Genomic DNA, 15,475 nt, shown 5'->3' on the forward strand with positions numbered 1-15,475 from the left:
CTTAAAGCAAGTACACTATACAGTATATTCGGTCAGTACCTTGCAACTGCCCCACGTAGGTTTCGAACTCGCAACCCAGAGGTCGAGGGCTAGTGATAAAGTGTCGGGAAATCTTGACCACTCGGCCACCGCGGCCCATTGATATAAGTAACATATTAGTATTTCAAAATTAACTTTCAGGAGTCGACAGATCATTGTTTAAGATCATATATTGTTTCACAGCTAAATAATGTTACATGTTAATTTTATAAGAACCTACTTAGTTACTTCTGCAGCTACGGCGATAGAACTACGGTGTAGGTAAAGTCAGGCTACATATGTCTTCACACCTCGTCTGTCACTTCTCGTTATTAATATGTTTACAACACACTTCCGCTGGTGGTCAGCCCTGTGGGAAGTGTTAATCATACTGGCCGGGAATAAGCGATGGTTATGGATAGAGGCATGGTACAGCGAACGTGAGCTACAATAATTACCTGTAGGACGTGCAGAGAATTTTTTTTTATAAAAGCAATTTTGCAGGTTTTACACACAATTTGTCTAACTGCATGCCATGTCAGTGACAGATCGGTCATGTGATGTTCCGCGAGATTATTCAAACACAAATGAAACAATTAAGGTGACATTAATGCATTTAAATTCAACCTCTTTGTTCCGCCATTTTTATCGTATCTATATATGATTATACGTGTAGCCAACTCTTTCTGCCAGGGCATTTCTGGCATATCTTATAGTGCGTAAACGAAAATGAGAGATTCAATGACGTTACAACCGGAAGTATCACTGACGAGTTTTATCAGCACTGTGACAAACCAAATATGCCACCTGAATTAAAACAATGATACAAAACAGTACAAAAAAGAAGAGATGTAAGTACACAGTATAACGTTCGAGGACTAAACCGTATATAAAATACAATACATCGTTAATACACATCCTCGAGTCGATAATACCATGACAACGGACATGTAAGAATGAAGTAAAAGCATGATAACAAAGTGTTTACGCTAAGAAGACCAAGTGATATCTAGAATAATAAACATATCGCCATGTACATGTCAAAACTGGCGTGAATAATGTCAAGACAACTGGAAATAGCATGATTTACAGTTATTTCAATAACAAGTCAAAATACAAACTCACAGCAGGTACACAAAGTCGCTACAATAAAAATGGGGTCACGTGACAACGGTTACCGTGGAGTCGTCCGTTAATGTTTCAATGGTCACATGACTACGGTTACCACGGCATTCTGGGCTTTGGTTTCAAGTATCACTGGTGAAATCACATGACTATTGTTATAACGATAGTGTGTGTTTTGGGTATGACGTCTCTTTGGACACATGACTATTGTTACCATGGTATCGTGTGTCACACAAAACAGCTACAAAAACAACGGGAACGAGAACACGCGACACCCAACAACCATGAACCAAATGTTTAAAATGTTACACAATGAAGACAATTTGTCTATGAGAAATAGCCTATGTAGTGGTCTAAACAGAATCTCAACAGCGAAATATTTACGATATGTTTTCTTGTTTGCGAAATTCTGTGCAGTTCAGTAAATGTTCCAAGTTACTCGTACATACAGTTAAAAGTCTCTCAACCCCACAAATTTAAAATTAAAAAAAATAGCAAAGAACCTGACTACACTGTTACGAATTAACTCTACCTTTTTAAATCTCAATTTACTCTCAACAAATAACGATATGACTACATTAAAATTCTCTATAAAATATTTCAATCTAAAATAATTTGACATGAATATATCAAAAAGTTATCAATAATCCCAAACCTCGAATACGATGTTTAATGTATACACAGGATTAATATAATAATGTACTATTCTACGTTACGCTGACGGAAAAAAACAAAAACAGAGTCAAAGAAAATGTGTGTACGCAAAAAACAAATAGTCTTTACCATGTATGTACGTTAGCAGCAATGTCTGCATTGCGCCGACGCATCCTGAATCAAAAACGTCATAGGTTTATTTGGTAGTTGACGTAGGCGGTGGTTTATGTCGTCCCAAGCATGTTCAGTGGTCAAAAGGCCAGATGATCCTGCTACCAAAGCAACATACACATTCTGTTTAGCAAGGAAATCGCTCACAACGCAAGCAACGTGTAGTCTATAGTTGTCCTGCGAAAGATGACTGGTAGGCGAACAGGATGACACGGGTTTGCAGGGTCTGATCACAGGCGCTTGCATATAGAAAATATCACTTTCGATTTTTTTTTCATATGACAGCGGTATGTGTAATCTGTTAACCTGAAGGTTGGCAACTACGCCACGAGCGAAACGGCACCCCATCTCACTTCAACCGGCTAAAAAACACATTTATTCAAACTGACACGGCGCACACTATATGCGACCGTCATCAGAAAACATTCATCTTTAACCTACCGTGCCACTCAATATGAATTGTTACATCCAAAACACAATAATCCGTGAAAACATCGCCGAATTCCTCGCTCAGAACGCCATTTCTCAAACGGCTCCCTGAGCCTGTCCAGATTATTCATTTACATACGGGGTTCAAGGGTCATGCGATTATATGATCGTCAGTCGTCAGGTGTACTTTTGGGGGTCATCTCCGCATGCATTTTGTCCGCAAAATGCTTCGGCTCGCTGAAGAGTTTCGTCTAAGTTACGATTATTTGAAGAGTTTCGTCGATGAACGATGATTTATAAATTATTCGTTATTTTGAACGTTTGATTACCATGCACCGTATATGACAGTACACAGCAGGCGCGGATCCAGGAATTGGAAAGGGGGGGGGGGGGGGGGGGGGGGGTCCAGTAATTTAGTGGTAATGTGGTAATGCGAGCGCCATAGGCGGGAGCCGAATTTTTTTTTGGCGAGGGGTCTGGGGGCCAAAATTTCGGAACAAAATTTCGGAAAAATGAAATGATTAAATGATTATAGCAAATTTTGCAATCTTTCGAGAATAAGATTTTCGATAAGTGGAAAGGGGGGGAGGGGGCATATATTGATTCACACAGAACGTCACTATCGTATCGTTTTCTAAATAATGAAATAATTGTCACAAAGGTAGAACAAAATGCTTATTTATTGATTAACTTTTGTCAGTTTACTGAAATCTGGACGAACAAAAAGAAAAGTGAATCACGAATAAGACTGTCATCAGGTTACTGGAACGTATACATGTGTACCAACATTACTTACTTCAGACCTGTTCATTTATTTCTGCACATTTTACAAATATCATGTCGTCGTCAAATACGAAAATCATACTTCAGACCTACCAAACGATTTGTACGTTGTGATCTATGATCCATCATCAATTTATTTTCATTTACCACAATGTTAGATTTAATGTTTGCTAGAAGTTCTTCGAGTTCAATCCAAATTTTATGAGTTCATCTATCACTGTATGATTATAGAAATATTGAGTTCCTTCAGTCATTTTGTTTTAAACCCCTTTTTATTCAAATTTTCGAAACAGTATTACTTTCTTACGTTATTTCGGTTTTAATACACTCGATATCATCAGTTTGCCCCTTAGTTTTAGTGTCTACAATCAGGGGCGGACACAGGATTTTCAAATAGGGGGCGTGCGAAATTAAAAGGGGGGAGGGGGGTGTCCGCCGGTTCTCCCCCTGAAAAATAGCAGGTTAATGCAAAATCCTGCATTCTAGTGTATTTCACGATAGATTCATACCTGGTGTGTTTTATAAAAACAAGTATATGAGAGATGTTTTTAATGATTTGATATTGTTATTTCGCTGATTGATACGGGAATTCGTTTTTTAAGATACCCTTACTTTGACAATTTTAGGGGGGGGGGCTTTAAATCCACCAGTGACAATGTCAAAGAGTTTAACGCATTGTAAAATGTATTCTTTGTAATATTCAATTATCCATTTATTCCACTTTACATCGCTCGCATATATAAAATTTAAGTTATTGATGAATTACCTTATTAATTGAGTGTGTAAGCATCAAACGCTACACTAATAATAATCAAACTGGCTGAAGTGCTTACAGAATTATGAAACTGAATTAAAATGAGAAAGAAAAGAGAATACTTGAGGGGGAAGTAGTGGTTATTTTGTGTCAACGCCAGACTTTTATAGTATTTTAGGGCTAACGCCAGAATACCCAGAACAACCTCTTATTCTTATCGATATTGTGTGAGGTATACATTTTTAACTAGTCATGTAGGGGTCAATTTTTTTAAGAATTGAAGATTGGCATAGCCCTAAATAGATGGCAAGTACAATAAAAAATCAAAATATCAAACAACTATCAGCTATTACCCCATCCAAATTTTAACTTCGAAAAATTTAATTTCAACTGATACTGCTTGTTCATGGTATACGTATAATGTCCCGGCCCTGTCTTGAACAAGTTATTGAGCACCGTTATATGCAATCTTTTTGATTGAAAACGAAGTTCAGCAACTACCGAAATGATGCAGTTGAAAAAAAGGAAAGGACGATCTCATCACTGCATGGCATTAAAACATGCTATCTTATTAGTCCGTGATATCGCAAACGACGTCCTGTGCATGCACCTGTAAAATAAAGTATGCCGAGATGACCCCAAAAAGTGCACCTGGTGACAGTCGATTATATAATCGCATGACCTTTGAACCCCGTATGTAAATGAATAATCTGGACAGGCTCAGGGAGCCGTTTGAGAAATGGCGTTCTGAGCGAGGAATTCGGCGATGTTTTCACGGATTATTGTGTTTTGGATGTAACAATTCATATTGAGTGGCACGGTAGGTTAAAGATGAATGTTTTCTGATGACGGTCGCATATAGTGTGCGCCGTGTCAGTTTGAATAAATGTGTTTTTTAGCCGGTTGAAGTGAGATGGGGTGCCGTTTCGCTCGTGGCGTAGTTGCCAACCTTCAGGTTAACAGATTACACATACCGCTGTCATATGAAAAAAAAATCGAAAGTGATATTTTCTATATGCAAGCGCCTGTGGGTCTGATCGCGGTCACAGGCGCTTGCATATAGAAAATATCACTTTCGATTTTTTTTTTTTGATATGGCAGCGGTATGTGTAATCTGTTAACCTGAAGGTTGGCAACTACGCCACGAGCGAAACGGCACCCCATCTCACTTCAACCGGCTAAAAAACACATTTATTCAAACTGACACGGCGCACACTATATGCGACCGTCATCAGAAAACATTCATCTTTAACCTACCGTGCCACTCAATATGAATTGTTACATCCAAAACACAATAATCCGTGAAAACATCGCCGAATTCCTCGCTCAGAACGCCATTTCTCAAACGGCTCCCTGAGCCTGTCCAGATTCTTCATTTACATACGGGGTTCAAGGGTCATGCGATTATATGATCGTCAGTCGTCAGGTGTACTTTTGGGGGTCATCTCCGCATGCATTTTGTCCGCAAAATGCTTCGGCTCGCTGAAGAGTTTCGTCTAAGTTACGATTATTTGAAGAGTTTCGTCGATGAACGATGATTTATAAATTATTCGTTATTTTGAACGTTTGATTACCATGCACCGTATATGACAGTACACAGCAGGCGCGGATCCAGGAATTGGAAAGGGTGGGGGGGGGGTCCAGTAATTTAGTGGTAATGTGGTAATGCGAGCGCCATAGGCGGGAGCCGAATTTTTTTTTGGCGAGGGGTCTGGGGGCCAAAATTTCGGAACAAAATTTCGGAAAAATGAAATGATTAAATGATTATAGCAAATTTTGCAATCTTTCGAGAATAAGATTTTCGATAAGTGGAAAGGGGGGGAGGGGGCATATATTGATTCACACAGAACGTCACTATCGTATCGTTTTCTAAATAATGAAATAATTGTCACAAAGGTAGAACAAAATGCTTATTTATTGATTAACTTTTGTCAGTTTACTGAAATCTGGACGAACAAAAAGAAAAGTGAATCACGAATAAGACTGTCATCAGGTTACTGGAACGTATACATGTGTACCAACATTACTTACTTCAGACCTGTTCATTTATTTCTGCACATTTTACAAATATCATGTCGTCGTCAAATACGAAGATCATACTTCAGACCTGCCAAACGATTTGTACGTTGTGATCTATGATCCATCATCAATTTATTTTCATTTACCACAATGTTAGATTTAATGTTTGCTAGAAGTTCTTCGAGTTCAATCCAAATTTTATGTGTACATCTATCACTGTATGATTATAGAAATATTGAGTTCCTTCAGTCATTTTGTTTTAAACCCATTTTTATTCAAATTTTCGAAACAGTATTACTTTCTTACGTTATTTCGGTTTTAATACACTCGATATCATCAGTTTGCCCCTTAGTTTTAGTGTCTACAATCAGGGGCGGACACAGGATTTTCAAATAGGGGGCGTGCGAAATTAAAAGGGGGGAGGGGGGTGTCCGCCGGTTCTCCCCCTGAAAAATAGCAGGTTAATGCAAAATCCTGCATTCTAGTGTATTTCACGATAGATTCATACCTGGTTTGTTTTATAAAAACAAGTATATGAGAGATGTTTTTAATGATTTGATATTGTTATTTCGCTGATTGATACGGGAATTCGTTTTTTAAGATACCCTTACTTTGACAATTTTAGGGGGGGTCTTTAAATCCACCAGTGACAATGTCAAAGAGTTTAACGCATTGTAAAATGTATTCTTTGTAATATTCAATTATCCATTTATTCCACTTTACATCGCTCGCATATATAAAATTTAAGTTATTGATGAATTACCTTATTAATTGAGTGTGTAAGCATCAAACGCTACACTAATAATAATCAAACTGGCTGAAGTGCTTACAGAATTATGAAACTGAATTAAAATGAGAAAGAAAAGAGAATACTTGAGGGGGAAGTAGTGGTTATTTTGTGTCAACGCCAGACTTTTATAGTATTTTAGGGCTAACGCCAGAATACCCAGAACAACCTCTTATTCTTATCGATATTGTGTGTGGTATACATTTTTAACTAGTCATGTAGGGGTCAATTTTTTTAAGAATTGAAGATTGGCATAGCCATAAATAGATGGCAAGTACAATAAAAAATCAAAATATCAAACAACTATCAGCTATTACCCCATCCATCACTGCATGGCATTAAAATATGCTATCTTATTAGTCCGTGATACCGCAAACGACGTCCTGTGCATGCACCTGTAAAATAAAGTATGCCGAGATGACCCCAAAAAGTGCACCTGGTGACAGTCGATTATATAATCGCATGACCTTTGAACCCCATATGTAAATGAAGAATCTGGACAGGCTCAGGGAGCCGTTTGAGAAATGGCGTTCTGAGCGAGGAATTCGGCGATGTTTTCACGGATTATTGTGTTTTGGATGTAACAATTCATATTGAGTGGCACGGTAGGTTAAAGATGAATGTTTTCTGATGACGGTCGCATATAGTGTGCGCCGTGTCAGTTTGAATAAATGTGTTTTTTAGCCGGTTGAAGTGAGATGGGGTGCCGTTTCGCTCGTGGCGTAGTTGCCAACCTTCAGGTTAACAGATTACACATACCGCTGCCATATCAAAAAAAAAAAAAAATCGAAAGTGATATTTTCTATATGCAAGCGCCTGTGATCGCGGTAACAGGTTCCGATCAAATTTCCATGCGAGGTGTGACAAAGAGACGACGTCCTAAGATACAGCTGTCCTACAATTGGTCTTCAATACCAGGGCGCACTCTTCAGCAGCCTTCACTAATGTAAAAGAGTATCGGAGATTTGCACAGCTGCGATCTCCCCTACCATTCAAGACGTATAACAAAATGGCGTTGTTATAAGTTAATGCAAAGACAAGTCGTGGATGAATGAGCTGTAATTGCAAGTCAGTTGCCAACTGTACTTTATCTAACGTGAATAGTTGACGCTTCTCACTGTTTAAAGTTGTTATTTAAATTTAAAGTGTACAGTCAAGATATATATGTCAGAACTGAAGTCGAATTGGCTAAAATTGGCTAAAAAGGGAGAGGGGGAGGGGGGGGGGGGGGCACGTTAATTTGTGATCATTGAGAACATCTGATCATAACCCGTTGCCGGTCACTCTAATATTTTCATACCGTAAAGTAATATTCAAACAGATATATCAAGGATATTTTACAATGCTGTCGATGAAATGTTGATGACTATATATGGTAGTATGACGCTCCATCGTGTTACATTGGATAAGGTTTTGTACGCAAAGAAGAGATGATTAGGCCTGTTGATGTGTCGATAACGGTAAGGTAAACAACGAAATGCTATTACTTATCCCTAGGTTATCAGAGTCCCTTTTACGTCCGAAAAGGAAGGGATTTACGCAAGCATAAGCAACCCATCAACCCTAAATGCCAGTTCCAAAATCACTACCACAAATATCCCCCAACAACGATATCTACGTTTGCGCCTCCCGCATCTTACTAGCCGCTTCTTTCACTGAATCCGCGGGCTCCATGACAAACATTAAACCCGCTTATAGCCTCCCTATGGAATAGAGTCGGAACAATTTACCGTCAATGTGGATGCGCGAAGTTGAATCAATGCAAAATGATGCTAAAACAAAATTTTGATTTCACAGCATGCTGAACAGTACCGCTTCAAACTGTCTTCCAAATTCAAAGAGAATATCATAAGACGAAACTCATTTCTGGGTAAGATTTAACATATAGGATATAATAACATCATCACAACACTTGTAATTAGTTACTAATTTTGCCTTTACTTAGTTACGAATTTCCGTTTACTTAGTTACTAATTTCCGTTTACTTAGTTACTAACTTCCCTTTAATTAGTTACTAATTTCCGTTTACTTAGTTACTAATTTCCCTTTAATTAGTTACTAATTTCCGTTTACTTAGTTACTAATTTCCGTTTACTTACTTACTAATTCCTGTTTACCTACTTACTAATTTCCGTTTACTTAGTTACTAATTTCCGTTTACTTAGTTACTAATTTCCGTTTACTTAGTTACTAATTTCCGTTTACTTACTTACTATTATTTGTTTACTTAGTTACTAATTTCCGTTTACTTAGTTACTAATTTCCGTTTACTTAGTTACTAATTTCCGTTTACTTATTTACTAATTTCCGTTTACTTAGTTACTTATTTCCCTGTCTATAGTTAACATAAATGTACATGTAAGGTATTATTTAAAAAAAAAACGATGGACGTTGTGCGTATTTTACAAACAACGATGTAGCATATATAGAAATTCTGGCAAATGCAAAAGGAAGATCTGTTTGCTTTTAACTCACTACTTGCATATCTTCTCGAGAAAAAGAGACCCAATGTTATTGGCATAGCAAACTAATGCGGTTACTATTACAGATGCAAATTACAGACCGTTTTTTTAAGCAGACTAAGTCTGTTCTACGGTTGCATCGGCACGTCTTAGCGCCGTCAGACTAAGTGTTTTCTGCACAATAGGATGTTGGTGATTAGCAGATATAGAAAAGCTTCTTAACTTGTGATATCGGGTTTTGTCCTGTTTTAGACAGTTTGAGCTATACAAATGTTTCACTATGCTGTACTCTGCGTAGAATACACCGGTTCGACATTGTTCTAGATGTTTAATCGTCTGATACAGTTAAATTGGTTTCACAACATTATTGAATCTCTGTTACAAACATGGCATCACTATCACGTGATTAAAGTCCCTGTCACACAGACGTTATATTGTAAATGTCACGTGATTATATCCCTGTCACACAGACACTTCTTCCTACATGACCAAACCGTATGTATCTGACATTGGCCGTATATACAAAGAATTCAATTATAAACCATTGATTTTATGCCATGCCACCTCATTTCTGGCTAACTTGATATTTTTTTCTATTTGTCATGTGACATTAAGGAAATGCCCGAACTCAAGACAACAGGCTAGCTCGCTCAGAACTACGAAAAGTCGTATTGCATGTCGTCAATATCTATAATTTTTCAATCTTCTTTGGAAAGAACAAGTTTATGATAATTTAAATAGAAATTGTCTTTAGTATATAATCTGTACGATGCGCCAAGAATGACGTGGTTTCCACGCTTGTGATGATAACGTTATTTAATGAACGCAGCATGCGTGATCATAATCGTCTTTTTATATTACGTCATATCAGAGAGAAACGGTAGCGTCAAGTAGCCTCTTCAAACTATATTAGATTCCCTGTTATACTGATATCAGTTTACAAATTCATCAACTTGAACTTGGAACAATATCATATCGGAGTATATAGTATATCATATACTGTTAATGACATGCAACTTCATCAAATGATAATAACGCGATAACGCCTAAGGGGACTTTGACTTCCTGGAATCTGAGAAAACGGGATTTAAATCTATCAAAGGATGGAACTGACTTTTTTTATTTACCATTCAATAGACTTGCTTCTTCAGAATATTATCGATTTGGACGTATGTTCTTCAATCCAAGCACGTGCATTTGATAGAAGTCCCATACAGGAACAGCTGATTTACATGCAATAATAAGATTTCATTACTTAAGTAATAGAATTTGTATGCAAGTCATGTAACCTTTCTATAGACGCTATAGAGTGATAGGTTTTTATCACTGTTAAACACGGTTATGTGAAGCAAAGTGATACATGTATTTATCAGTAATGCTTTTAACACAACGTTCATTTGTGTCTGTTTCCTGTAACTGAATACGGCAATGCTTAGTACGACAAGGTCATAAAGACATGTAAATTAGCAAACGTAGCGGGCGACTAACTCACAAAGAAAACGTGGAGAGTTGCAAAATAACCAAAGCATCATTTGAAATGACAATTATGATCTATTGTATGCAAATGTCATATAGTTTTGAAGTGAGGTGACCACTTTCACTATATTGTAGTCTAATACTATACAGTTTCGGGTGAGCTGACAACCTTCACCATGCTATAGGAAAATGATAGTGGTAACCATTTTTGCGAAATTGAACGTTAACGTTGAAGACTTTGGTAGTGATACGAATATTGTTGTAATACCGTATATGAATGACATAGAATTCGGAAGCGATGGCCACCATGTGTGTTCTGTGTGGAAATTAATTTGGTAGTAATCACTATATACTTTAGGCTAGGTATATGTCATAGCGTTTGGCAGTGAATGGACACTACTGTTACTCTTGTACCTATACAAGGCAGCACCAATTGATTAATCACGTGCGCCCCCTTATTTGCTATCAGTACAGGTGGGTATAGTATCATGGATAATTTAAAGGTATCCCTGATTTTATTGGGAAATATTTTCTTTATGAATATGAGGCTCGACATGTAAGTTTCCTTACAAGACCTTGTAGATTTCATCATCGCTGTTCGCGTTTTGAAAGAATGTTGTGATTCTTTCGTTTGACCTAGATTTCTTTGGCTAATGTCTCAATGAAGCAGGACACACTTACCCTTTCACAACATCCATTGTTCTTAAACCTTTGTTCGTTTTACCTCCAATTTATTTAATCTGAACTAAAATTATTCGCTTGTCTTGCCTTTCCTGAGACTTGATCTTTGTTTAGCGTAAAGAATGATTGACTATTATCTAGAAAAAAGGAAATGAAGTCAATCAAAAATATCACGAAGACACAATATATCATACCGATACATGTAAAACAGTCGCAAATGTTTCCTTGGCTTTACGTTTTATTCCAGAAATATAATTACCTTCCCTGACAAGTCCTGGAAAGATGAAACAGCTGTATATGGCACAGTTTAATTAATTTTTCGCTCTACGGTGTCTTAATCTCGATTTGCTTTGAAAGGTGCTAATATCTTGTGTATCTTTTAATCAACCCCTTGAAGAGCTAGAAACATTGACGAGCCCACGATAACTTTTTTTTTTTTTAATTTTTCAAAATAAATACCCTATTCGACATATTTTGGCCTCGCGCAGGAGGGCTTTCCCTCTTCATACATAGCTTTTCACTCTTCATACATAACTTTTACTCTTCATACATATTTTAAAGTACGATAACCTTACAAGGTCAGTTAGTCAAAGATCCTAAATTATCATTTTTGCTACACGAAATGACTTACATTAACATTGGTCAATCTTTCGTAACTAGACATTTTCGCTGTGCAGTAAGAGATAACGCTGTTATACCCAGCAACTTAAAAATTTGAAAGGCGCCGTCTCTTATATTTTTATTTTGCTATCCAATGAAGACATTCCACAAATTTTACAAATGACTTGCACATGTTGTCATACTTTGTTGGCGTTGAAAATATATCTTCATTCTTGCTTGTCATTCGAAATAACATGTTTTACCCTAGACCTAATGAATTACTCTGATAAGCATCAATCGGAATTCCTTCTAAGTTGTCTAGACCTAATGGAAAAGCCATATATTGCCTGCCTATCGGTAAGACATGTTGAATGCCGCGCAGGTAAAACTTGAACATGGTTATTTCTGCTCCAGGTCATGATTGGTAAGAGGTCACTAAATTTTTATTCTTTCTATACAATTTCTTGAGGTTACCATTGCCACTGTCCCACTTCCGATCTGTAGCTAGGTATTCAGTGCATGAACGAACACCCGGCTTTTGTCTTGCCGAGACATATCCGACACCCTTAAGATAGTAGATGTCAGTCCTCAGTAGCATGGTACTTGGAAGTTTTATCTGACCGCAGGAAGTAAAGGTGTGACCGGGTATGTGTGTTGCCTGCGAGCTCCGCCAGAATACTCCAGTGATGTATCACTATTAGGTCGACATCAGTGCAGCTCTATCACAAGAAAGCGAACACTAACATACGAACAGGGTATCAACACACACACATACACACTTGCAACACGCACGCGGCTTTTAAACAGAAAAAGACGTCCTTAAAGGACAAAGTTTGTTGATAGAACGTTAAACAATAAACAGGTAGCCACGAAAGGCTGTCGAGTGATGCTGGAACATGATGACGAGGGAGTTCATTATAAGTCATCGTATAGTAAGTGCTCAAGTAATATGTGCACAATATATTGCCCTGTCACATGAAAACGTGATACGTACAGTTGTTGATTTGTAATGCTCTGTGGTGTTTGGCTTACCTGTAAACATGGGACATATCCTTTGCCATACGTTGATCGCGCCACATTTCTGATATTGACCGAGGGCCAACTCCATATAGAATAGAGGAATACCAAGGAACACCAGCATGATTATGTACGGAATAAGGAACGCACCTGTAACACGAAATAAACATTTTAATTAAATACAAGAGAATACCACAATGACACATTTTGTCTATGCATACTAAATGCTTGTACGAAAACCCCATGCAGCGTTATTCGAGTAACGTGTTTATCTTCCTTATGTGTTATATCATATATGTATAATATGTTCTTAAAATGTTAGTCGCTTATACATCGCTGTTATGACATTATCAAATTCATAATATGAATTGATCTGATATAGGACATGTGAACTGTCCATTTTCTACCATGATAAAAACTTTGTAACAATGACAAATATTCTTTACCATACAAACATCATGCAGTTCTTGTAGAATACGCAGCACTAAATACTTATTCACTCAGTATTGCATCAAAGAAGCGGCTTAGTGTATACCTTTGATAAAACCTTGGATGCAATACACCAGTGGCCGTTTTTATGAAACCGTTCTCATTCTCAAATGTATATTTTGTGCTCAGACTTATCTTTAATCGTGTTATACTTGTATGAGAAGAGCAACACAAACACATGAGAAGCTGTCTGTCATCGTCTGTCATGTGCAGACGACAAATATTTAAGGATTAACTTGATTTGAAAAAAAAATAATATGGAGCTATACCATAAAGTTATATTCTGGTTAACACTAAAAATGCTATTTACAATACACAATCCCTGTGAAAAGTCATTTTTATTGATGAACTACTTTCTGTTAGAAATTTTCATGTCGCCTGTATCAGCAAATCAAAAGCGACAATACCATATTTTTAAGCCAATGGAAATTCTTGTTACAAGCCAAATTTAATTCTTTAGAGATGGATTACATATTTTGTTTGTTTTTCATATTCATACCCTTTAAATACAATTATGCCTTGACTAGCATATGTATCTTAGGGGTGATCTTTCTTGTCTTAATCTTTACCTAAACTGTAACAAATCTGGGCTAGCTTATCACTTAACTATCTAATAAGGTGATGATTTCATTTATCTTGTCCTGTGTATATTTAGATCTATCTACTTCACCGCCTCCCAGGCCTATCGTGTTAAAATGTCCCATTTTATTGATTAATTTATTGAAGGATCAGTTCCAAATACTGGTATTTACTTAATAAGCAATGGTAAGACAGCCTCAGAAAAGTGGCATGACACACATTGATTCGATAAATGCAGTCTGATGAAACTATGAGCAAGATTACATTAAATACAATCATATTTCATAATATAACGTCTGACATGGTAGATATTTGTTAATATGCCTATTACTTCCCTCACCTTCACCACGGCCCTCATGTTGAGAACATGATATTACCTTGATTTTACCTACGATTGAAAAATTTTTTTTTTGAAAAAAAAATTATTTACAGAAGGGGTTTTAAGGCTTTTCTTGTGAAACAAACGACTATGCTTTGTATTAGGTTAATAGTCTTATAAATAAACATAATACCAAAAGTAATCCCCACATTCACTAACACTGATAGAACACGTTATTGATAAAGTAACACCAGTAACAAAGTGCCAATATGGCAGTCTGTGTCAAGTTGACGGTACATCTTTACTGCATTCATTTGCGGTAAACATTCCGGGAAAACTGTAAATAAGATGCACAGCCAACTTTGTGCGGGGATTTTAAATCTTTTACGAGTTCAGCTTTTAAATCCTTACGTGTTTCTGTTGTCACATCGTCGTAAATATCTCAAGTATTGCTAGCTCCCAATAGACGGATATACTATACAGCTCAAAAATGGAATTTCCCATAACCCCTGTCTACCTTTTACATCGATCTGGTCTCCGTGAAGTCCTTGTCTTAGCAAACACTATACACAAAGTCGTCCCCAGATGACAGTCTATTTCTGATGCTTGTTTATCTGAGATATTTTGTGATTTGATATCTATAAGTATTGGTGTGTAACAACAAGTCAAGTCAAGTCAGGTCAGGTCAATTTATGTTTTATCTTACCAGTACATACAGAGTATATAAAGTAGGAACATTAATTATTTACATAATATACAGGTATGCACCGCCACTCGGTATATAGCTATGACAGACGATTTAAAAAAGAACGACACTGTATATGTCATTTGGTTTGTTTTGGTTTGTTTTTGTTTAACGTCCTATTAGCAGCCAGGGTCATTTAAGGACGTGCCGGGTTTTGGAGGTGGAGGAAAGCCGGAGTACCCGGAGAAAAACCACCGGCCTCCGGTCAGTACCTGGCAACTGCCCCACGTAGGTTTCGAATTCGCAACCCAGAGATGGAGAGCTAGTGATAAAGTGTCGGGACGCCTTAACCACTCGGCCACCGCGGCCCCAAGTTTATGTCAACTAGGTTAACAAGAGACTTAACGTTCTATGTAAAGCATACTTT

At 37.2% G+C, this 15,475-nt stretch overlaps 1 protein-coding gene across 1 annotated transcript in view; it reads right to left on the minus strand.

Annotated features, from left to right (window-relative positions):
* The window catches only part of LOC117332547 (sodium-dependent serotonin transporter-like), a 57,828-nt gene that overhangs the window by 16,757 nt on the left and 25,596 nt on the right, over nt 1-15,475 (minus strand). Inside the window, exon 2 of the mRNA XM_033891498.1 lies at nt 12,992-13,126. Within this exon, the coding sequence (XP_033747389.1) occupies nt 12,992-13,126 (135 nt within the window). The remainder of the gene's footprint in view (nt 1-12,991; nt 13,127-15,475) is intronic.

The sequence above is a fragment of the Pecten maximus genome, chromosome 8 (genome assembly GCF_902652985.1).
Source record: "Pecten maximus chromosome 8, xPecMax1.1, whole genome shotgun sequence".
NCBI lineage: Eukaryota > Metazoa > Mollusca > Bivalvia > Pectinida > Pectinidae > Pecten > Pecten maximus.